The 22126-nt window shown below is 58.4% G+C and overlaps 1 protein-coding gene across 2 annotated transcripts in view; it reads right to left on the bottom strand.

The window, feature by feature from the left end:
- Positions 1-1175: 1175 nt before the first annotated feature.
- The window catches only part of LOC144947330 (dual specificity tyrosine-phosphorylation-regulated kinase 2-like), a 31490-nt gene continuing 10539 nt past the window's right edge, over positions 1176-22126 (bottom strand). For both annotated transcript variants that reach the window (XM_078876594.1, XM_078876595.1), the window contains exons 3-5: positions 18711-18811; positions 10718-11524; positions 1176-9012 (exon numbers count right to left, since the gene is read on the bottom strand). In XM_078876594.1, coding sequence (XP_078732720.1) covers positions 7795-9012; positions 10718-11524; positions 18711-18811 — 2126 coding nt within the window. In that variant the 3' untranslated portion in view covers positions 1176-7794. The remainder of the gene's footprint in view (positions 9013-10717; positions 11525-18710; positions 18812-22126) is intronic.

The following is a 22126-nucleotide window of genomic DNA, read 5'->3' as shown; positions in this document are numbered from 1 at the left end:
CCGTACCCGGCCGCACCAGGGTCGCAAATGGGTACCCGTACCAGTACCCGGCCGGGTACGGGTACCCGTTCCCTACCCGTACCCTACCCGAAATGAGTGACAAACGGTTACTCACCAGTGACTCAGGGCCTACCCGTACCCGGCCGCACCAGGGTCGCAAACGGCTACCCGTACCCGGCCGGGTACGGGTAGCCGGGTATCGGGTAGGGTACGGGTATCGGGTACCCGGTTGCAACCTCTGCCACCAATGCACCTCGACTCGCAACAACGTTTCTGCTGCTCGGTCTCGAGAGGTCACCGTGTGGCTGTTGTGATGGCGATTTGTGTTTGTGTGGTTTTTTATTTTATATAAACCCCTCCGCCACCCGGCCAGGGAAGAGCCAAATCACGCGTTGTCACGGACAATGTGCCCCACGTGACTCGGATGAGCGGGAGGAGTAGAGGATGGGGTAGAGGATGGGGTGGAGGATGGGGTAGAGGATGGGGTGGAGGATGGGGTGGAGGATGGGGTGGAGGATGGGGTGGAGGATGGGGTGGAGGATGGGGTGGAGAAGGAGTGGAGGGAGGGGATAGAGGATGGGGTGGAGGATGGGGTGGAGGATGGGGTAGAGGAGGGGGTGGAGGAGGGGGTAGAGAAGGAGTGGAGGGAGGGGGTAGAGGATGGGGTAGAGGAGGGGGTAGAGGATGGGGTAGAGGATGGGGTGGAGGAGGGGGTGGAGGATGGGGTAGAGGATGGGGTGGAGGAGGGGGTGGAGGATGGGGTGGAGGAGGGGGTGGAGGAGGGGGTGGAGGATGGGGTAGAGGAGGAGCAGCAGGGTCGTTCTCGAGGAGCGTGCCACCCCGGCACGGGCAGCTGATGTCAAGATCTCCGCTCTCGCCGCTCTCGCCGCGGTCGCTTCGCTCCTCCGACGTCCCTCCCCTCCTCGCCCTCCGAATCGCACGGCCGCGAAAACCCGACGTTGGACCGGCGCTGCCGCTGGGTGGCGGAGGGCAACTGAGGAACAAACCCGACGTTTGAACCGGCGCGGTGATCACGCGGTGCGCTGCGAGAAGCGGTGAAAACAAAAAAACTCATTTTTGTTTACTTATTTTAAAACGTAATTGCTTACTCTGTAAGCAGATTAAGACCACGGTTGTGCAGGCGATAACGAACCCCGCTAAGGCTCCCCCCCCCAGTCACCCTGAAATCACGTCGCATATCCGCCCCCCCCACACACACACACACCAAGTTCAGTGGTTGGCTGAGTGCCACGTGCAGCTGCACTCCACGCGGATTGCAAGTCACGCTTCTCGTCCCATGCCCCCCCCACCCCGCTGGAGTTTAATGGGAAACGTCGGTGGGAGGCAGCGTCTTACAATCCGGAGGATGCATCCTCCGTGTCCTCGAGAGTACGAGTTCGAATCCGGGCTGCTTTAGGGTCATCACCGTCATCATGATCATCGTCATCATCATCATCATCGTCATCATGATCATCGTCATCATGATCATCGTCATCATCATCATCGTCATCATGATCATCGTCATCATCATCATCGTCATCATGATCATCGTCATCATGATCATCGTCATCATCATCATCGTCATCATCATCATCGTCGTCATCATCATCGTCGTCATCATCATCATCTGGAAGATGCTTCTCCATCGCAGTTACATGAGCGCCCACCAAAGATATACAGCCCCAACAGAATGTTGGGGCAAGTGCTGCTAGCGAGCAGCACCTATGAAGGCCGGCACGGCACACGAGGTGGTGGGTGGCCAACGCCACGCCCGGCCGCCTTTGTCTCCCAGTGGCGATGCTCACACATCACACCAGGTACTCATTTGAGGCCGAGTCTACCTAGGGGACGGCCCAGGACAAGTTCAGATAATCGCCACTGGGTGTTGGTGACCGTGAGCGGGAATCAAACTCAGGTCGCCAGGATCGTAGCGCAGCGTAGCGCTAACCGCTACACCACCGCTCCCCACCACCATCAGCACCAACAACCGCCATTCGCCACCAAGTGGCGGTGACGTCACCACGGCGCTTGTGCCAGGCTATGTGCACTTTAAGGCCACTGAAGTGTCGAATGCCCGCTGGCAGGAGGTCACGGGGCAGACCCAGCAGGTGCCACGGGTCGACTGAGATGAGTGGCCGATGCGCCACCTGTGCCCCCTACTGTGCCAACTTGCTGTGCTTTAGCCACCCGGCGCTCCGCTCGTTGTTGTGAGCGTCGCTTCTCTGCCCTCTCTTGTTGTTGGAGGGCGACTGCCTCCAACTGCCCAGTAGCGTCCTTCACGAGCCTCTTCCACAGAGGCCGATCTTGACACCCACCGCTGGTACCTGTCATCGGCAAGTCCACTCAGCTCCACGTCCTCCCGTACCACATCACTCCATCTCTTTTCTAGCCCGTGCCTCCTGTACCACATCACTCCATCTCTTCTCTAGCCCGTGCCTCCTGTACCACATCACTCCATCTCTTCTCTAACCCGTGCCGCGCCCGTTTAGCCCCCTCGATCCGGCCAAACAGAAGCTGCACCACCAGCAGCAGCAGCAGCAGCAGCCACCGTTCAGAATGGTCCTTCCATCACATCGACATCGTCTCTCCGCCGTTGCACAGCGGCGCGCGGCTCGCGACATCCTGTGGACCGACGTCCGTCCGTAGCCACCGCCATGCGCTCGCTCTGCCAATCAGAAGACGCCTGAATCACGCAGAGCCGGCGGCCGGCTCTTCACGTATCCGTCCGTACCTCACCCCCCCCCACCCCCCGTGTCCCCTATCCCGCCGACCGTCGAAGGTCGGATATGCGACGTTGTGCATCGTACCGAACGATTTTACAAAAGAGAACACATTTGCAATTTGTCGAGCCGCGGTTTGTGACGAAGCCCTGTGCGGTATTCACATCGAATAGCTACGGGGGTGGGAAGGTGGGGGGGGGGTTCAAGTTTGCCGGCCGCATGCATTAATTAAAAACAAGTTCGCGATGGAGTTAAAAAAACAACAACAACAACAACCGTTAAGTTAACGAGGTCGCTTAAATAGGGTGACGCAACGATGACGTCGCGAGTGGTGGCTCAGAAGGCGGCGCACGCAACCGCATGCAACCGCACGCAACCGCACGCAACTACCCAACCGCTCACTCCCACACGCAACCACACGCAACCGCACGCAACCACACGCAACTACCCAACCGCTCACTCCCACACGCAACCACACGCAACCGCACGCAACCACACGCAACTACCCAACCGCTCACTCCTGCACGCAACCACTCGCAATCACACGCAACCACATGCAACCACACGCAACCACACGCAACCGCACGCAACCACACGCAACTACCCAACCGCTCACTCCCACACGCAACCACACGCAACCGCACGCAACCACACGCAACTACCCAACCGCTCACTCCTGCACGCAACCACTCGCAATCACACGCAACCACATGCAACCACACGCAACCACATGCAACCGCACGCAACCACCCAACCGCTCACTCCCACACGCAACCACACGCAACCGCACGCAACCACACGCAACCACACGCAACCACACGCAACCGCACGCAACCACACGCAACTACCCAACCGCTCACTCCTGCACGCAACCACTCGCAATCACACGCAACCACATGCAACCACACGCAACCACATGCAACCGCACGCAACCACCCAACCGCTCACTCCCACACGCAACCACACGCAACCGCACGCAACCACTCACAACCACACGCAACCACACGCAACTACCCAGCCGCTCACTCCCGCACACAACTGCTCGCAATCATTGCCAATCGCTAACAACCATTCATATCACTGGTCTACAATGTTTTGGACGTCGTCTGCTTCGGAGGTGAAATGCGCCATTCATCAGGGATTTTTACGTGCCGAATTCAGAGATGGCGATTAAAACAACCGATTGGCTACCGCTGCCAAGATATTAAAGTTTTCACATTTTGCGTCTATGTATGTTAAATTTCGATTTAAAGCTTTCGTGCCTGCAGGGATTCATCTTCTTGGTTCTTTCGGTAAAGTCATGTAGAAGGGAAATAATAAAATAATGAAAATAAAACATAATAAAACAATTCTCACGACGTTTCGGCCACAACGCAAGCAGCCGTCCTCAGGTGAAGAACAGGTCTGTCGGGAAGACAGCGTCTATGTATGTTGCGTAGATTGTAGAGTTTTTACTCGTAAATTGTAAACCCTGGTCTTTTCACGTGTTTATGATTGCTTTACATGATCGCATGTCACCTGTCCTGTTCATGTAACACTTTAAAAATCAGCAAAAAGGATTATATAAATGTATCATGAAACAAAAGGCAAACAACTATTGTGTGTATATAAGTGCATAGTTTAGTCCTTATTCAGGGTCTACTCGGCGCTTCTTGGCTTGCCTCTCGCATTCATTAAATGGATCATCTCTTGTCACTGTCCAGCAAGTCTGCAGGCATTGATGAGCTCCGTTTGCCCCGAGAGCGTTTCTCCATTGTCGCAATGTCCTGGTGGAATCACTCGCCACGCTCATCGCTCACTGCTCCGCAGTTCTAGATGAGAATGCATGACCAACTGGAATTGATGGCAAAAAAACATTGCCATTATGCAGCAAAACAGCTTTAAGACTCATCTTCGATTAATCAATCAACAGTCCCCACTCATCTGGATCATGAACGATGTTGAGGGCTGCCCATCACACCATCGATGTTGTTGCAGGCTACAAGACCACCTTCCATGAACAAGAATGAGACTAAGATCCTTTTGATGGTCACGGAACATGGAAAACCCAACATCACCTGCCGGGAGATTCCACTGATGCAGTCTGGAGCCCAACAGCTCTGCCTTACTCTTGAGTAGTTCCAAATCCTTGACCAAGGTCTGTCAGTTCACCTTGTTGTTAGGAGGTGTAGTTCAGAGGAGGAGGATGGGAGAAAATCTGGGTCACGTGACCTTGATGGTTCAGGACCAGAAAGTTTCATCCTCGTCTGACTCAAGCGAGAATGATTCTGGTGCGTCAGGAACCGGCAGTCCATCTCCGTGGGCTACTGGGCGTATCGCCGATGGAATGTTTGGATAATGCGCAGTCCACTTTTGCTTCTTTGACACATCTTGCCCAAGAAGTGACAATCGCCGATGTGATCTGTTGGCTCTCTCCAAATCATTGGCTCCGCAGCAAAAGGCATCGATTTCATTTTCCTGTTCAACCACTGGCGAAGATTTGTTGCGCACGTGTTGCACAGCCTGTGCGTGAGGCCTACATCTTGCCCCGATCTCAAATTTTGCAGCCAAAATAAAGGTGATAAGCTTGTTTAACCATAGTGGTTATACCGCGCTTTTGTGATGCACAAGTCACCACAAACATAGCAGAAGTCATCTGCACCATTGGAACCTCATTTGCCTGTAAACAATATAATTGTTTTTTTACCCTTTTATCTGGCAACGAAACTGACACATTTTTTTTTACAAGGAATCAATTATCATATTTTTTACTGGCAAATGAGGTTCCAATGGTGTAAATGCTTACCCCGAGCTCTCATACTCTGATGGTTCATTGTCTTTGAGTTGTGCGCCTTTTGGCGTCATCTGGTCCAACCCATGTGAGACTAGGCTCTAATGAAAGCTGTCTGGGGTTAGGATCAATCAACTTCAAGGACAGTGCATATATTATCAGAGTTATGTTTTTTGTTTGCATTATGACTGCAGGTATTGTGGTCTATGCAAACATGACTCCTTGTAAAAAAGGTGTCAGTTTTGTTGCCAGATAGAAGGGTAAAAAAACAATTATCATATTTTTTACTGGCAAATGAGGTTCCAATGGTGTAAATTCTTACCCCGAGCTCTCATACTCTGATGGTGCATTGTCTTTGAATTGTGCGCCTTTTGGCGTCATCTGGTCCAACACCATGTGAGACTAGGCTCTAAGGAAAGCTGTCTCGGGTGTGGACCAATCAACTTCAAGGACAGTGCATACATTATCAGAGTTGTGTTTTTTGTTTGCATTATGACTGCAGGTATTGTGGTCTATGCAACCATGACTCCTTGTAAAAAAGGTGTCAGTTTTGTTGCCAGATAAAAGGGTAAAAAAACAATTATCAGAAGTCATCTGCTTTGTTCACACAAGTACGAGGCATCTCTGCTCACTTTAGCTCAACAGAAATGTGTCCCTTTGCAAAATCAAACACTGACAAATAAGAGAGCACGACACTGCATGATTTCTAGAGCTGATATCTGGCAATTTGTTCAGCAGAGGGATGTAAGCCTAGTTACGATTGCATCATCCATGACTTCTAGGAATAACATGATGCATTTCACATCGTGTATGATGCAATACCGGGTCCAGATTGCATCATTAATTGTTTTGCTCAAAAAGAAAGTCCTGTCCAAACCCAGTCAAAAATGTATTCATAGATCCAACCAAATATGTATTTTAGTCATTTTTGGTTTAAATTGCGATCCCTCCCCCGTTATAATTCGCTAATCCTCCGCCATTCCCAAGTCAAGGGCCGTATATACCGACCCAGTAGCATATCTCGAAAACTAGAGCAAACTAGAGCAACAATCAACAATTTGAAGCATCATTTTCATTCTCAGTGGCCCAGAATGAGTCAAGTGGGGACGACGGTTACTTCGGAAGCACTTTGGCTGTAGACCAGTGTAATTAACCACTCGCAGCGACTCGCCACCACACACATTCGCTCACAGCCACTCGCAGCCGCCCACTCGCATCCTGGACTAAGGCATCGTCGTGGGATTAAGGCCGGAGGTGCAACCCGAGAAGGCGACATCGCAGAGCCAGCGACGGGCCCGAGGCAGTGAGGGGGTCAAAGGTGAGGATTCGGGGCAGGGTCGGGATTTAGGCTCAAGAGTTGGGGTCAGCTTCCTCACCCAAACCACGGTGCATCGTGGGGGCTGGTGCCAGGGTCAAGGCATCTCAGGCTCACAGCTAGGGTCAGGGGTCGCGCTAGGGTCAGGGGTCGCGTCAGGGTCAGGGGTCGCGTCAGGGGTCGCGTCAGGGTCAGGGCTCGCGTCAGGGTCAGAGCTCGCGTCAGGGTCAGGGCTCGCGTCAGGGTCATTGCTCGCATCAGGGTCAGGGGTCGTGTCAGGGTCAGGGGTCGCGTCAGGGTCAAGGCATCTCAGGCTCACAGCTAGGGTCAGGGGTCGCGTCAGGGTCAGGCATCGTGTCAGGGTCAGGGGTCGCGTCAGGGTCAGGGGTCGCATCAGGGTCAGGGGTCGCATCAGGGTCAGGCGTCGTGTCAGGGTCAGGGGTCGTGTCAGGGTCAGGGGTCATGTCAGGGTCAGGGCTCGGGTCATCGAGCCCCAGCCTTCACCCGATTCGTCCTTCACCCGATTCGTCCTGCACCCAACACATTGCAGGAACAAGCTCATCGATGACCAGCAGTGATCATCCGACTTCCAATTAAACTTCTGAGCGATACAAAGTCACCGTCAGTTCCCTACCCCAGCACCACTCCTTCACAAACAATGCGACCCATACAACAACAACAGCAACCAGCAACAACACCACCACCACCACCACGAGCACCACCTCGGCCACTCTCGCTTCCCGAGTCTCGGGCAGTCCCCACGTGCGCGTGAAGTTTCCTCGATCACAAAGTCAAGGCCAGGGGCGCCGTGCTGCGGGGACTCGGCACCGCGAGGATTCGGCACCTCTCACCGGGGCGCGGGAGGAGGGTCGTACCGCTGCGCCGCTCGCCGCACGCTCACCAAGCACGCTCGCCGCCCAACATCCATCCGATCCTTCCGTTAAAATGAAAACCCAGTCTCCCCTTCTCCGATCCTGCGCTCGCCACGCTCAGCCGGACACCTTGGGCAGCAGCGCGGTTCGCACGCCGGCACCGGTGGCGGCGCCGTCGCTGGAGCGGCCCAAAGCGACCTTCGCCTTCCCGGCCGGCGCGGGGGCCGCCGCCTCCGCCGCCGCGGTCCGCGCCGGCGGCCCCCCCGGCGACGAGGACGACGACGACGAGGACGCCGCCGCCGCCGTTCCGGCCGGCCTCTCGGCCGCCCCGTCCGGCGTCTTGGGCAGCCGCCGCCTGAGCCACGGGTGCCGGAGCGCCTGCCTGGGCGTGGGCCGGGCCTCGGGGTCCCACTCGACGCAGCGGCGCAGGAAGTCGACCAGCCTGGCGTCGGCGCGCCCGCCCAGCGCGTCGGCCAGGGCCCGCGACCCCGGCGGGCCCCGGGCGCGACCCCGGCGCGACCTGCCGCCGCCGAGCGCCACCGAGCCGTCGGCGCGGCGCGACGCGGTGCAGTAGCGGGGGTGTCCGCGCGAGTCGACGAAGCTGCGCGCGCGCTTGCAGCGCTCGAGCAGCGCCGGCGCGGGCATGCCGAGCACCTCCATGATGCAGGCCAGCTGGTCGCCCTCGTCCTCGCCGGCGAACAGCGGCCGCCCCGTCACCAGCTCGGCGACGATGCAGCCGAGGCTCCACACGTCGATGGGCGGGCCGTAGCGCGCGCCCATGATCACCTCGGGCGCGCGGTAGAAGCGCGACTGGATGTAGGTGTAGACGCGCTGGTGCTCGAAGCAGCTCGAGCCGAAGTCGATGACCTTGATGGCGGCGCCGCGGTGGCCGGCGGCGCTCCCGGCGGCGCTCCCGGCGTTGGCGGACGAGGTGGACGTGTGCCGCAGCAGCACGTTCTCGGGCTTGAGGTCGCAGTGGATGATGCGGTTGCGGTGCAGCCCGTCCAGGCACTGCAGCATGCCGTGCGCCAGCCGGCGCACCAGCGGGGGCTCGAAGCCGCGGAAGCCGCCGCGCTTGATGAGCTCGTAGAGGTTGGCGCCCAGCAGCTCGAAGGTCATGCAGACGTGTCCGCGGAAGACGAAGTGCTCCAGCAGGTGCACCACGTTCATGGCGTCGTCGCGGTCCTGCGAGCGGAGGTGCTCCAGGATGCGCACCTCCTCCTCCGCCTGCCGGTGGAAGCGCTTCTCGTTGCGGACCATCTTGAGCGCCACGTAGCGCCGCGTCTTGTGGTCCAGCGACTTGACCACCTGGCCGAAGCTGCCCTTGCCGATCACCTGCGGGGGGCGGGGGTCAATCGGGGGGGAGGGCGACCGGGTCAGAGCGGAGGAAAAATGAACGACAATTTGTGTGTCTCTCTCACATCATCATCACGGTGGCTAGGAGATGTTAAATACCTCGCCAGGTATACAGGAGGTCGTGGGTTCGATCCCGACCCTGACGCCTGCTGCTGTATATTTGGAGTTTGCGTGTCTCTCTCATCATCATCATCACGGTGGCTAGGAGATGTTAACTACCTCGCCTGGTATACAGGAGGTTGTGGGCTCGATCCCGACCCTGACGCCTGCTGCTGTGTGTTTGGAGTTTGCGTGTATCTCTCTCATCATCATCACGGTGGCTATGAGATGTTAACTACCTCGCTAGGTATGCAGGAGGTCGTGGGTTCGATGCCGACCCTGAGGCCTGCTGCTGCTGTATATAAGGAGTTTGCGTGTCTCTCTCTCATCATCATCACGGTGGCTAGGAGATGTTAACTACCTCGCCTGGTGTACAGGAGGTCGTGGGTTCGATGCCGACCCTGACGCCTGCTGCTGCTGTATATTTGGAGTTTGCGTGTCTCTCTCTAACCGTGGTCGCGTGGATTTTTCTCCGGGTCCTCCGCTTTTTACCCCTCCACATTTCGGACCAACATCACCACGCGCTTCAGAGTTATTTGCCCGCTGTACAATTCCACAGGGCAAGCCACTTGGTCGTGCCGTCACTTGCGATCCGCCAGGTCGCTTGTGAAGAAGAGCTCCTATCGGTCAGTGCGTCTTGCCCGGTCAAATACAACAAAACTGTTTACTTCTAACGAGTGTGGTTCGTGGCAAGGGCCATGCCATTGAAGTTCCAACACGACGGGCCCCTCCCCCGGAAGCACGCGGCGGCCCCCGATCAACGCTCGCTCGTCTCGGCGGCACAGACGGACACCCGGCACGCGGCACCTGTCGGAGTTGCTGTCCGCACAGCTGTCCGCACACACAGAAGGCAAAGATTCCCCGTGTAGCCTAAGCAGACTTTCGGGGCAAGTGCATCGAGGGGGTGGGTGGCCGCCTTTGTCTCCCCCGGTGGCGATGTTTACACACTGCACCGGGTACTCATTTGAGGCTGAGTCGACCTAGGGGAGACCCAAGAACGGTTCAGATAATCGTCACCGGTGTTGGAACTCAGGTCGCTGGGTTTGTGGCGCAGAGTGCTGACCGCTGCACTACCGCACGCACGCACGCACACACAGTGACACGCAACACCCAGTGACACGCAACACACAGTGACAAGCACACAGAAAGACACACAAAGAGACACGCACACAGACGCGCACACACAGAGACGCACAGAGACGCACACACACAGACACGCACACACACGCACACAGAGAGACACGCACACGCACAGACACGCACACGCACAGACACGCACACAGAGAGACACAAACACACACACACACGCACACACACGCACACACACACACAGAAACACGCACAGACACGCACACACAGAGATGCACAAACACGCACACACACAGATAAGCACACACACGCACACAGAGAGACACGCACACGCACAGACACGCACACGCACAGACGCGCACACAGAGAGACACAAACACACACACACGCACACACACGCACACACACACACAGAAACACGCACAGACACGCACACACAGACACGCACACCCACGCACACAGAGAGACACACACACGTGCGCGCACACACACGCACCTTGATGACCTCGTAGCGGTAGGCCACGTGGTCGTGCGGCACGTGGATGTACGAGCCGCGCTCGTCGTCGAAGCCGCCGTTGCCGGCGCCGTTGGTGGCGGCGTTGGCGCCACCGCCGCCACCAACGCCGCCGACGGTGGCGGAGGCGACGCGCCGGCGCGACTCCCCCGACACGAAGTAGACCTCGTTGTACGACAGGATCTCCTGCCGCTCGTACGCCGACAGCTTGCTGCCGTAGCGCTTGAGCGCTCGCTCGGGCGTCAGCGGCGAGGGCGCCGTCGCGCCGCCGCCCGCGGAGTTGGCGTTGTTGGCGGCGCCGGCTCCAGGCAGCGCCGCCCGCGCGTACCGCGTTTTGCCGGCATCGGCATCGCCGCCGCCGCCGCCGTCGCCGCTTCGCGCTTGCGCCGACGCCGATTTGGACGCCGCCGAAGGCGGTTTAGCGGAGGCGTCCGCGCGCCGTCTGGGGGTCCCGGCGTGGCCCGGCAGCGCCTCGGGCGCGGCGCCGGTTCCGGCACCGGTGGTGCCGACGCCGCCTTCCCTGCGCGTCCTCGCCGGCGCCGAGCCGTGCAGCAGCACCGCACGGAGGCCGTTGGGCTGGGAGGGCGGGTGCTGGCGCTTGGCGCTGGCGGCTGCCGCCGATAGCCCCGGCTGCTGCTGCTGCTGGTGGCGGTGAAACTCGGTGGGGGCGGCGGAGCCGGCGGGAGGCGGCGCGGGGCGGGGCCGTGCGGGGCAGGAGACCCGCGTCACCGTGGGGTGCGGCGCTGCGGCCGGGTGCTCCGACAGGCGCACGCGGGACACCCCCCCGGCCTGCGCGGAGACATGCGGACACGAGGTCAGGGAGACACGGGGACACGCGGACATGAGGTCACGGAGACACGGGGACATGAGGTCACGGAGACACGGGGACATGAGGTCACGGAGACACGGGGACGTGAGGTCATGGAGACACGGGGACGTGAGGTCATGGACACAGGGACACTGAGGTCACGGAGACAAGGGAACACGGGGACATGAGGTCACGGAGATACGGGGACACGGAGACATGGGGACACGGGAACACGCGGACGTGAGGTCACGGAGACACGGGGACATGAGGTCACGGAGACACGGGGACACTGAGACACGCGGACGCAGGGACACGGGGAGACGGGGACAAGAGGTCATGGAGACACGGGGACATGAGGTCACGGAGACACAGCGATATGAGGTCACGGAGACACGGGGACACGGAGACACGTGAATACGGGGACGTGAAGGTACAGAGGCAGAAGGACACGGGGGACGTCAGGACAGAGACATGAGAGGGGGGGGGGGGGGGACACTCGCAATACACGCATCCCATCCGTGCCACCGTTGATTACAACTATTATTATTATTCGACCAAGTGTCGAATAATTCTTGGAATTATTCGAGTAACTGTTGGGACACTCGAGACGCCGCGCCGAGTCACGGGCCTACGACTCAGAGCGCGACGTCACCACGAGGACTGGGGGGGGGGGGGGGGGGGGCCGATGGCGTGAGCCGCCCCTCCTGCGTCGTGGCCACCACCCCGACAAGAGCAGGGCAGATGGCGGCGGGTACCGCCAGGGCAGAGGTCGGAGGTCGCGCAACTCCCGCGGCGGCAGCTGCCGGATCGGGCGGAGGGTTTGGAACGCGTTGGCAGCGCCACGCTGGGCACACGCACGAGCGTGCGTGTGGGTGTGTGCGTGTGTGCGCGTGTGTGCGCGTGTGTGCGCGTGTGTGCGCGTGTGTGCGTGTGACGTCCCGGACAGCGCGGAAGGGCGGACCACAAAATGCCACACTTCGGCGGCACTTCCAGCCGCGGTGGCGCACGAGCGAGCAGTTGCGGGGCTGCGCCTTTACACACCGCCCCCGCCCACCCGCCCCCCCCCCCCCAGGCTGTGAATGTTGCGCCTGCGGGGACGGGGGTCTCAAGCGGTGCTCTCACGGCGCCGTCCGCGGCGTTCCCGGGACGGACTCGGCAGGTGCCGGCTTGCGTGGCGGTGGCGGCGAGGGGGGGGGTGGGAGGGGTGTGTGGGGGGGTGGGGGGGTGTGGGGGGTGTGGGGGGGGTGTGGTGTGTGGGGGGTGTGGGCAGTGTGGGGGGTGTGGGGGTGTGTGGGGGGTGTGGGGGGGTGTGTGGTGTGTGTGGTGTGTGTGGGAAGTGGTGTGTGTGTGTAGTGTGTGTGGGGTGTGTGGGGTGTGTGGTGTGTGTGGTGTGTGTGGGAAGTGGTGTGTGTGTGTAGTGTGTGTGGGGTGTGGGGGGTGTGTGTGGTGTGGGGGGTGTGTGGGGGAAGTGGGGTGTGTGGGGTGTGTGTGGGAAGTGGTGTGTGTGTGTAGTGTGGGTGGGGTGTGGGGGGTGTGTGTGGTGTGGGGGGTGTGTGGGGGAAGTGGGGGGTGTGGTGTGTGTGGTGTGTGTGGGAAGTGGTGTGTGTGTGTAGTGTGTGTGGTGTAGTGTGTGTGGTGTAGTGTGTGGTGTGTGGGGTGTGTAGTGTGTGTGGTGTGTGTGGTGTGTGTGTGTGTGTGGTGTGTGTGTGTGGTGTGTGTGTGTGGTGTGTGTAGTGTGTGTGTGTGGTGTGTGTGTGTGGTGTGTGTAGTGTGTGTGTGTGTGGTGTGTGTGGTGTGTGTGTGGTGTGTGTGTGTGTGGTGTGTGTAGTGTGTGTGGTGTGTGTGTGGTGTGTGTAGTGTGTGTGGTGTGTGTGTGGTGCGTGTAGTGTGTGTGTGGTGTGTGTGTGTGGTGTGTGTAGTGTGTGTGTGGGAAGTGGTGTGTGTGTGTAGTGTGGGTGGGGTGTGGGGGGTGTGTGTGGTGTGGGGGGTGTGTGGGGGAAGTGGGGGGTGTGGTGTGTGTGGTGTGTGTGGGAAGTGGTGTGTGTGTGTAGTGTGTGTGGTGTAGTGTGTGTGGTGTAGTGTGTGGTGTGTGGGGTGTGTAGTGTGTGTGGTGTGTGTGGTGTGTGTGTGTGGTGTGTGTAGTGTGTGTGGTGTGTGTGTGGTGTGTGTGTGTGGTGTGTGTGTGTGTGTGTGGTGTGTGTGTGGTGCGTGTAGTGTGTGTGTGGTGTGTGTGGGGGGTGTGGGGGGTGGGGGGGGATGCCGTGGATTCCTGCACGGCAGTGGCTGTCCCCGGCGGGCGTCACTCACGCTGCCGGGACGGATTTAAACGCGCGCGGTGGGGGAGGAGCGCGAGGAGGAGGACCCAGGTGCTCAGTCCCAGGTACTCAGACCCAGGTACTCAGACCCAGGTACTCAGACCCAGGTACTCAGACCCAGGTACTCAGACCCAGGTGCTCAGTCCCAGGTACTCAGACCCAGGTACTCAGACCCAGGTGCTCAGACCCAGGTACTCAGACCCAGGTGCTCAAACCCAGGTGCTCAGTCCCAGGTACTCAGACCCAGGTACTCAGTCCCAGGTACTCAGACCCAGGTGCTCAGACCCAGGTGCTCAGTCCCAGGTACTCAGACCCAGGTACTCAGACCCAGGTGCTCAGTCCCAGGTACTCAGACCCAGGTGCTCAGACCCAGGTACTCAGACCCAGGTACTCAGACCCAGGTGCTCAGACCCAGGTACTCAGACCCAGGTGCTCAGACCCAGGTACTCAGTCCCAGGTACACAGACCCAGGTGCTCAGTCCCAGGTACTCAGACCCAGGTACTCAGACCCAGGTGCTCAGTCCCAGGTACACAGACCCAGGTGCTCAGACCCAGGTGCTCAGACCCAGGTACTCAGACCCAGGTACTCAGACCCAGGTGCTCAGACCCAGGTACTCAGACCCAGGTGCTCAGACCCAGGTACTCAGTCCCAGGTACACAGACCCAGGTGCTCAGTCCCAGGTACTCAGACCCAGGTACTCAGACCCAGGTGCTCAGACCCAGGTGCTCAGTCCCAGGTGCTCAGACCCAGGTGCTCAGACCCAGGTGCTCAGACCCAGGTGCTCAGACCCAGGTGCTCAGACCCAGGTGCTCAGACCCAGGTGCTCAGACCCAGGTACTCAGTCCCAGGTACACAGACCCAGGTGCTCAGTCCCAGGTACTCAGACCCAGGTACTCAGACCCAGGTGCTCAGACCCAGGTGCTCAGTCCCAGGTGCTCAGACCCAGGTGCTCAGACCCAGGTGCTCAGACCCAGGTGCTCAGACCCAGGTGCTCAGACCCAGGTGCTCAGACCCAGGTGCTCAGACCCAGGTGCTCAGACCCAGGTGCTCAGACCCAGGTGCTCAGACCCAGGTACTCAGACCCAGGTGCTCAGACCCAGGTACTCAGACCCAGGTGCTCAGACCCAGGTACTCAGACGCAGGTACTCAGACCCAGGTACTCAGACCCAGGTGCTCAGACCCAGGTGCTCAGACCCAGGTGCTCAGACCCAGGTGCTCAGACCCAGGTGCTCAGACCCAGGTGCTCAGACCCAGGTGCTCAGACCCAGGTGCTCAGACCCAGGTACTCAGACCCAGGTGCTCAGACCCAGGTACTCAGACCCAGGTACTCAGACCCAGGTGCTCAGACCCAGGTACTCAGACCCAGGTGCTCAGACCCAGGTACTCAGACGCAGGTACTCAGACCCAGGTACTCAGACCCAGGTACTCAGACCCAGGTGCTCAGACGCAGGTACTCAGACCCAGGTACTCAGACCCACGCACTCAGACCCAGGTACTCAGACCCAGGTACTCAGACCCAGGTACTCAGACCCACGCACTCAGACCCAGGTACTCAGACGCAGGTACTCAGACCCAGGTACTCAGACCCACGCACTCAGACCCAGGTACTCAGACGCAGGTACTCAGACCCAGGTACTCAGACCCAGGTACTCAGACCCAGGTACTCAGACGCAGGTACTCAGACCCAGGTACTCAGACCCAGGTGCTCAGACGCAGGTACTCAGACCCAGGTACTCAGACCCACGCACTCAGACCCAGGTGCTCAGACGCAGGTACTCAGACCCAGGTACTCAGACCCACGCACTCAGACCCAGGTACTCAGACGCAGGTACTCAGACCCAGGTACTCAGACCCAGGTACTCAGACCCAGGTACTCAGACGCAGGTACTCAGACCCAGGTACTCAGACCCAGGTGCTCAGACCCAGGTGCTCAGACCCAGGTACTCAGACCCAGGTACTCAGACCCAGGTGCTCAGACCCAGGTACTCAGACCCAGGTGCTCAGTCCCAGGTGCTCAGACCCAGGTGCTCAGTCCCAGGTGCTCAGACCCAGGTACTCAGTCCCAGGTACTCAGTCCCAGGTGCTCAGTCCCAGGTGCTCAGACCCAGGTGCTCAGACCCAGGTGCTCAGTCCCAGGTACTCAGACCCAGGTGCTCAGACCCAGGTACACAGACCCAGGTGCTCAGACCCACGCACTCAGATCCAGGTACTCAGTCCCAGGTACTCAGACCCAGGTGCTCAGACCCAGGTACTCAGTCCCAGGTGCTCAGACCCACGCACTCAGATCCAGGTACTCAGACCCAGGTACTCAGACCCACGCACTCAGATCCAGGTACTCAGACCCAGGTACTCAGACCCAGGTGCTCAGTCCCAGGTGCTCAGTCCCAGGTGCTCAGACCCAGGTGCTCAGTCCCAGGTGCTCAGACCCAGGTGCTCAGTCCCAGGTGCTCAGTCCCAGGTGCTCAGTCCCAGGTGCTCAGACCCAGGTACTCAGTCCCAGGTGCTCAGTCCCAGGTGCTCAGACCCAGGTGCTCAGTCCCAGGTGCTCAGACCCACGCACTCAGTCCCAGGTGCTCAGACCCAGGTGCTCAGACCCAGGTACTCAGACCCAGGTACTCAGACCCAGGTACTCAGACCCAGGTACTCAGACCCAGGTACTCAGTCCCAGGTACTCAGACCCAGGTACTCAGACCCAGGTACTCAGACCCAGGCACACAGACCCAGGTACTCAGACCCAGGTACTCAGTCCCAGGTACTCAGACCCAGGTACTCAGTCCCAGGTACTCAGACCCAGGTACTCAGACCCAGGTACTCAGACCCAGGTGCTCAGTCCCAGGTGCTCAGTCCCAGGTGCTCAGACCCAGGTGCTCAGTCCCAGGTGCTCAGTCCCAGGTACTCAGTCCCAGGTGCTCAGTCCCAGGTACTCAGACCCAGGTGCTCAGTCCCAGGTACTCAGACCCAGGTGCTCAGTCCCAGGTACTCAGACCCAGGTGCTCAGTCCCAGGTACTCAGACCCAGGTGCTCAGTCCCAGGTACTCAGACCCAGGTGCTCAGACCCAGGTACTCAGACCCAGGTGCTCAGACCCAGGTGCTCAGTCCCAGGTACTCAGACCCAGGTACTCAGACCCAGGTGCTCAGACCCAGGTGCTCAGACCCAGGTACTCAGACCCAGGTGCTCAGACCCAGGTACTCAGTCCCAGGTGCTCAGACCCAGGTACTCAGACCCAGGTGCTCAGTCCCAGGTACTCAGACCCAGGTACTCAGACCCAGGTGCTCAGTCCCAGGTACTCAGACCCAGGTACTCAGACCCAGGTACTCAGTCCCAGGTACTCAGACCCACGCACTCAGATCCAGGTACTCAGACCCACGCACTCAGACCCAGGTGCTCAGTCCCAGGTGCTCAGACCCACGCACTCAGATCCAGGTACTCAGACCCAGGTACTCAGTCCCAGGTACTCAGTCCCAGGTGCTCAGACCCACGCACTCAGATCCAGGTACTCAGACCCAGGTACTCAGACCCAGGTGCTCAGTCCCAGGTGCTCAGTCCCAGGTACTCAGTCCCAGGTGCTCAGTCCCAGGTGCTCAGTCCCAGGTGCTCAGTCCCAGGTGCTCAGTCCCAGGTGCTCAGTCCCAGGTACTCAGTCCCAGGTGCTCAGACCCACGCACTCAGATCCAGGTACTCAGACCCAGGTACTCAGTCCCAGGTGCTCAGACCCACGCACTCAGATCCAGGTACTCAGACCCACGCACTCAGACCCAGGTGCTCAGTCCCAGGTGCTCAGACCCACGCACTCAGATCCAGGTACTCAGACCCAGGTACTCAGTCCCAGGTGCTCAGTCCCAGGTACTCAGTCCCAGGTGCTCAGACCCACGCACTCAGACCCAGGTACTCAGACCCAGGTACTCAGACCCAGGTGCTCAGTCCCAGGTGCTCAGTCCCAGGTGCTCAGTCCCAGGTGCTCAGTCCCAGGTGCTCAGTCGCAGGTGCTCAGTCCCAGGTGCTCAGTCCCAGGTACTCAGACCCAGGTGCTCAGACCCAGGTGCTCAGTCCCAGGTGCTCAGTCCCAGGTGCTCAGTCCCAGGTGCTCAGTCCCAGGTGCTCAGACCCAGGTGCTCAGTCCCAGGTGCTCAGTCCCAGGTACTCAGACCCAGGTGCTCAGACCCAGGTGCTCAGTCCCAGGTGCTCAGTCCCAGGTGCTCAGTCCCAGGTGCTCAGTCCCAGGTGCTCAGTCCCAGGTGCTCAGTTCCAGGTGCTCAGCGTTGCCGACTCGGCGACCGTGAGCCGGCCATCGTGAACTTCCCGATCCGGGTTCAATAACAAATCTCTTCCGCCAGGCAGAGAGGCTTCTGGGAGCGCAGCGTTTTGAGAGAGAGGCTTCTGTGCGCGCAGCGTTTTGAGAGAGAGGCTTCTGGGAGCGCAGCGTTTTGAGAGAGAGGCTTCTGTGCGCGCAGCGTTTTGAGAGAGAGGCTTCTGGGAGCGCAGCGTTTTGAGAGAGAGGCTTCTGGGAGCGCAGCGTTTTGAGAGAGAGGCTTCTGTGCGCGCAGCGTTTTGAGAGAGAGGCTTCTGGGAGCGCAGCGTTTTGAGAGAGAGGCTTCTGTGCGCGCAGCGTTTTGAGAGAGAGGCTTCTGGGAGCGCAGCGTTTTGAGAGAGAGGCTTCTGTGCGCGCAGCGTTTTGAGAGAGAGGCTTCTGGGAGCGCAGCGTTTTGAGAGAGAGGCTTCTGGGAGCGCAGCGTTTTGAGAGAGAGGCTTCTGTGAGCGCAGCGTTTTGAGAGAGGCTTCTGGGAGCGCAGCGTTTTGAGAGAGAGGCGGGTTGGGGGTTGGGGATGGTTGGGGCGGGGGGGGGTCCATACCAGGTGCGACTTTAAGGGGGGCAGTCCCGAGGGCCCCCCGTTCGGGGGGTCACCGTGATCCCGTGCCGCGACGTGCCGAGTCACCGCTTCCGAGCGACCGCCTGCGGACACCGACACGGGCAGAGGGTCAACAGGGGTCAGCGACACGGGCAGAGGGTCAACAGGGGTCAACGACACGGGCAGAGGGTCAACAGGGGTCAACGACACGGGCAGAGGGTCACCGGCGGTCAGCGACACGGGCAGCGGTGGAGGGGGGCAGAGGTCGCAACCGGGTACCCGGCCGGGTACGGGTACGGGTAGCCGTTTGCGACCCTGGTGCGGCCGGGTACGGGTAGACCGTGAGTCACTGGTGAGTAACCGTGTCTCAATCATTTCGGGCAGGGTACGGGTAGCGTACGGGTACCCGTACCCGGCTGGGTACGGGTACGGGTAAGGAATCAAAACCCGTTTGCGACCTCTGGGAGGGGGGCAGCAGAGTCGAGCTCAAGCGGACTGTGCTTCACAGCGGGGCGAGACCTCCAGGGACCAGGACAGGGCCGCGTCCGCGCAGGAGGCAGCGGGGCGCCCCCCCAATTGACCACAAGCCAAGCAGCAACACAAACAAGAACCGTGGAGCGACGCGGCGGCAGAGAGACATGGGAGCACGAACGGCAGCGTCGCGCTGGAAGTCGTCATTAGCGAGCGCCGGGCTTGAAGGAGCACGCTGAGCATTTCTCTTCCGTGAACGCAGTCGCGGAGAGCAGGGCCGCCAAGCGGCCAGGAACAAACAGCACCGTCAATGTGATAGGAGACGAGAGAGCAGCACGCTTCTTGAAGCGAGCGAGGTGAACGTGACGTGGCGAACGTGACGGGGTGAACGTGACGGGGTGAACGTGGCGTGGTGAACGTGACGTGGTGAACGTGACGGGGTGAACGTGACGTGGTGAACGTGACGGGGTGAACGTGACGTGGTGAACGTGACGGGGTGAACGTGACGTGGTGAACGTGACGGGGTGAACGTGACGTGGTGAACGTGACGTGGTGAACGTGACGTGGTGAACGTGACGTGGTGAACGTGACGGGGTGAACGTGACGTGGTGAACATGACGAGGTGAACGTGACGTGGTGAGTGTGACGTGGTGAGTGTGACGTGGTGAGTGTGACGTGGTGAGTGTGACGTGGTGTGTGTGACGTGGTGTGTGTGACGTGGTGAGTGTGACGGGGTGAACGTAACGAGGTGACGACGGCGGGAGGAGGAGGGAATCCCGACGGGAAGCGTCGCGAGGGAAGCAGCAGAGAGAGAGGGAAAAGCGAGGTGACCGGCCGCCCTGGTTCACCGCGGAGTGTGCCGGCGTCGCGGTCCAAATAGCCCCCCCCCCACCCCCCCCCCCCCCCAACGCAAAAAATCTCTCAAGCGGAACACGCACGGCAGTCGTTACTCCCCTACCACGACAACTGGCGGACACGGTCCCCCTGACGCGAGAGCCGCGAGTCTCCGTGCTCCAAGTCGTAAAACAACAAAGACACTCGATTTGAAGCTGCTTTCGTGACTGCAGGGATTCATCTTCTTGGTTCTTTCGGTAAAGTCACGTAGAAGGAAAATAATAAAATAATAAAATGTTTACATTTTTATGTTTCGATTTAAAGCTTTCGTTTCGATTCAAAGCTTTCGTGACTGCAGGGATTCATCTTCTTGGTTCTTTCGGTAAAGTCACGTAGAAGGAAAATAATAAAATAATAAAATTTTTACATTTTTATGTTTCGATTTAAAGCTTTCGTTTCGATTCAAAGCTTTCGTGACTGCAGGGATTCATCTTCTTGGTTCTTTCGGTAAAGTCACGTAGAAGGAAAATAATAAAATAATAAAAATTTTACATTTTTATGTTTCGATTTAAAGCTTTCGTTTCGATTCAAAGCTTTCGTGACTGCAGGGATTCATCTTCTTGGTTCTTTCGGTAAAGTCACGTAGAAGGAAAATAATAAAATAATAAAATTTTTACATTTTTATGTTTCGATTTAAAGCTTTCGTTTCGATTCAAAGCTTTCGTGACTGCAGGGATTCATCTTCTTGGTTCTTTCGGTAAAGTCACGTAGAAAGGAAATAACAAAATAATAAAAATTTTACATTTTTATGTTTCGATTTAAAGCTTTCGTTTCCATTTAAAGCTTTCGTGACTGCAGGGATTCATCTTCTTGGTTCTTTCGGTAAAGTCACGTAGAATGGAAATAATAAAATAATAAAAATTTTACATTTTTATGTTTCGATTTAAAGCTTTCGTTTCCATTTAAAGCTTTCGTGACTGCAGGGATTCATCTTCTTGGTTCTTTCGGTAAAGTCACGTAGAAAGGAAATAACAAAATAATAAAACATAATAAAATAATCTAATAAAATAATATTATAATATAATAATAATATTATTTTATCACGTTGTATTTTTATTATTTTATTATTTCCTTTCTACGTGACTTTACCGACAGAACCAACAACAACAACACTACTCTGTCATGCCAAAGCCAGGCACCAGGCACCAGGCTCTCTCCACCGCCGTCCAATGCGCCGGCGCCAGCGGAAGTGCCGGTTCGTCGGTGCGCAACCGGCAGGCCGCCAGGGTCGGAGCGCGTCCACGACGCGTCACGACGCGTCACGACGCCGCAAACTCCATCGGCCTCGTCTCTCCGCGAGCCTTGCGCAAGCACGAGCCCCTTCGCGTGAAAAGGCGCCCCGCTTTTTGGCAGCCGGAGTTGCGCGAAAGTTCCGCGCGGATCGGCTCCTGTCTACGAGAGTTCTAGCACCCCCCCCTCCAACCCACTTCCCTGCTCAGGCGGGAAGGGTGGACGGAGCCGGTGCATGAAAGCCGTGGGTGAAGAGAGTCCCAAACCCCCCTCCCCCCACCCCGGACTTCCCGTCGCGTGCGGCGTCACCGCTGGGCCGCCACGGGGGGTGGCGGCGGTGGCAGCGGCGTCACCGCCACGGTCCCTGCACCGGCCACGACCGCCGAGACTCCCCGTGTCCAGGCCGCCGCTCGCAACACATCGGTTCAAAGCGCGTCGGTGATTCGGCATGCCAACCGGCAGAACCGCTACTCCACCGTTATTATGAACGACGACGATGATGATAATTTACAGCCCTTCGTCTAACCACCGCCGAGTGGAATGCCTCCCATCGTGCCGTGTCGGTCGTCTGGGATTGTTTGGCCATACTGCACCACCATTGGAACCTCCTTTTGCGCCTTTTGGCGTCATCTGGTCCAACACCATGTGAGACTAGGCTCTAAGAAAAGTTGTCTCGGATGTGGACCAATCAATTTCAAGGACAGTGCATACATTATCAGAGTTGTGTTTTTTGTTTGCATTCCAACCGCAGGTATTGTGGTCAATGCAAACATGACTCCTTGTAAAAAAAAAGGTGTCGGTTTTGTTGCCAGATAAAAGGGTAA

Source organism: Lampetra fluviatilis, chromosome 44 (genome assembly GCF_964198595.1).
Source record: "Lampetra fluviatilis chromosome 44, kcLamFluv1.1, whole genome shotgun sequence".
Lineage (NCBI taxonomy): Eukaryota > Metazoa > Chordata > Hyperoartia > Petromyzontiformes > Petromyzontidae > Lampetra > Lampetra fluviatilis.
This window is presented reverse-complemented; position numbering and strand designations above follow the sequence as displayed.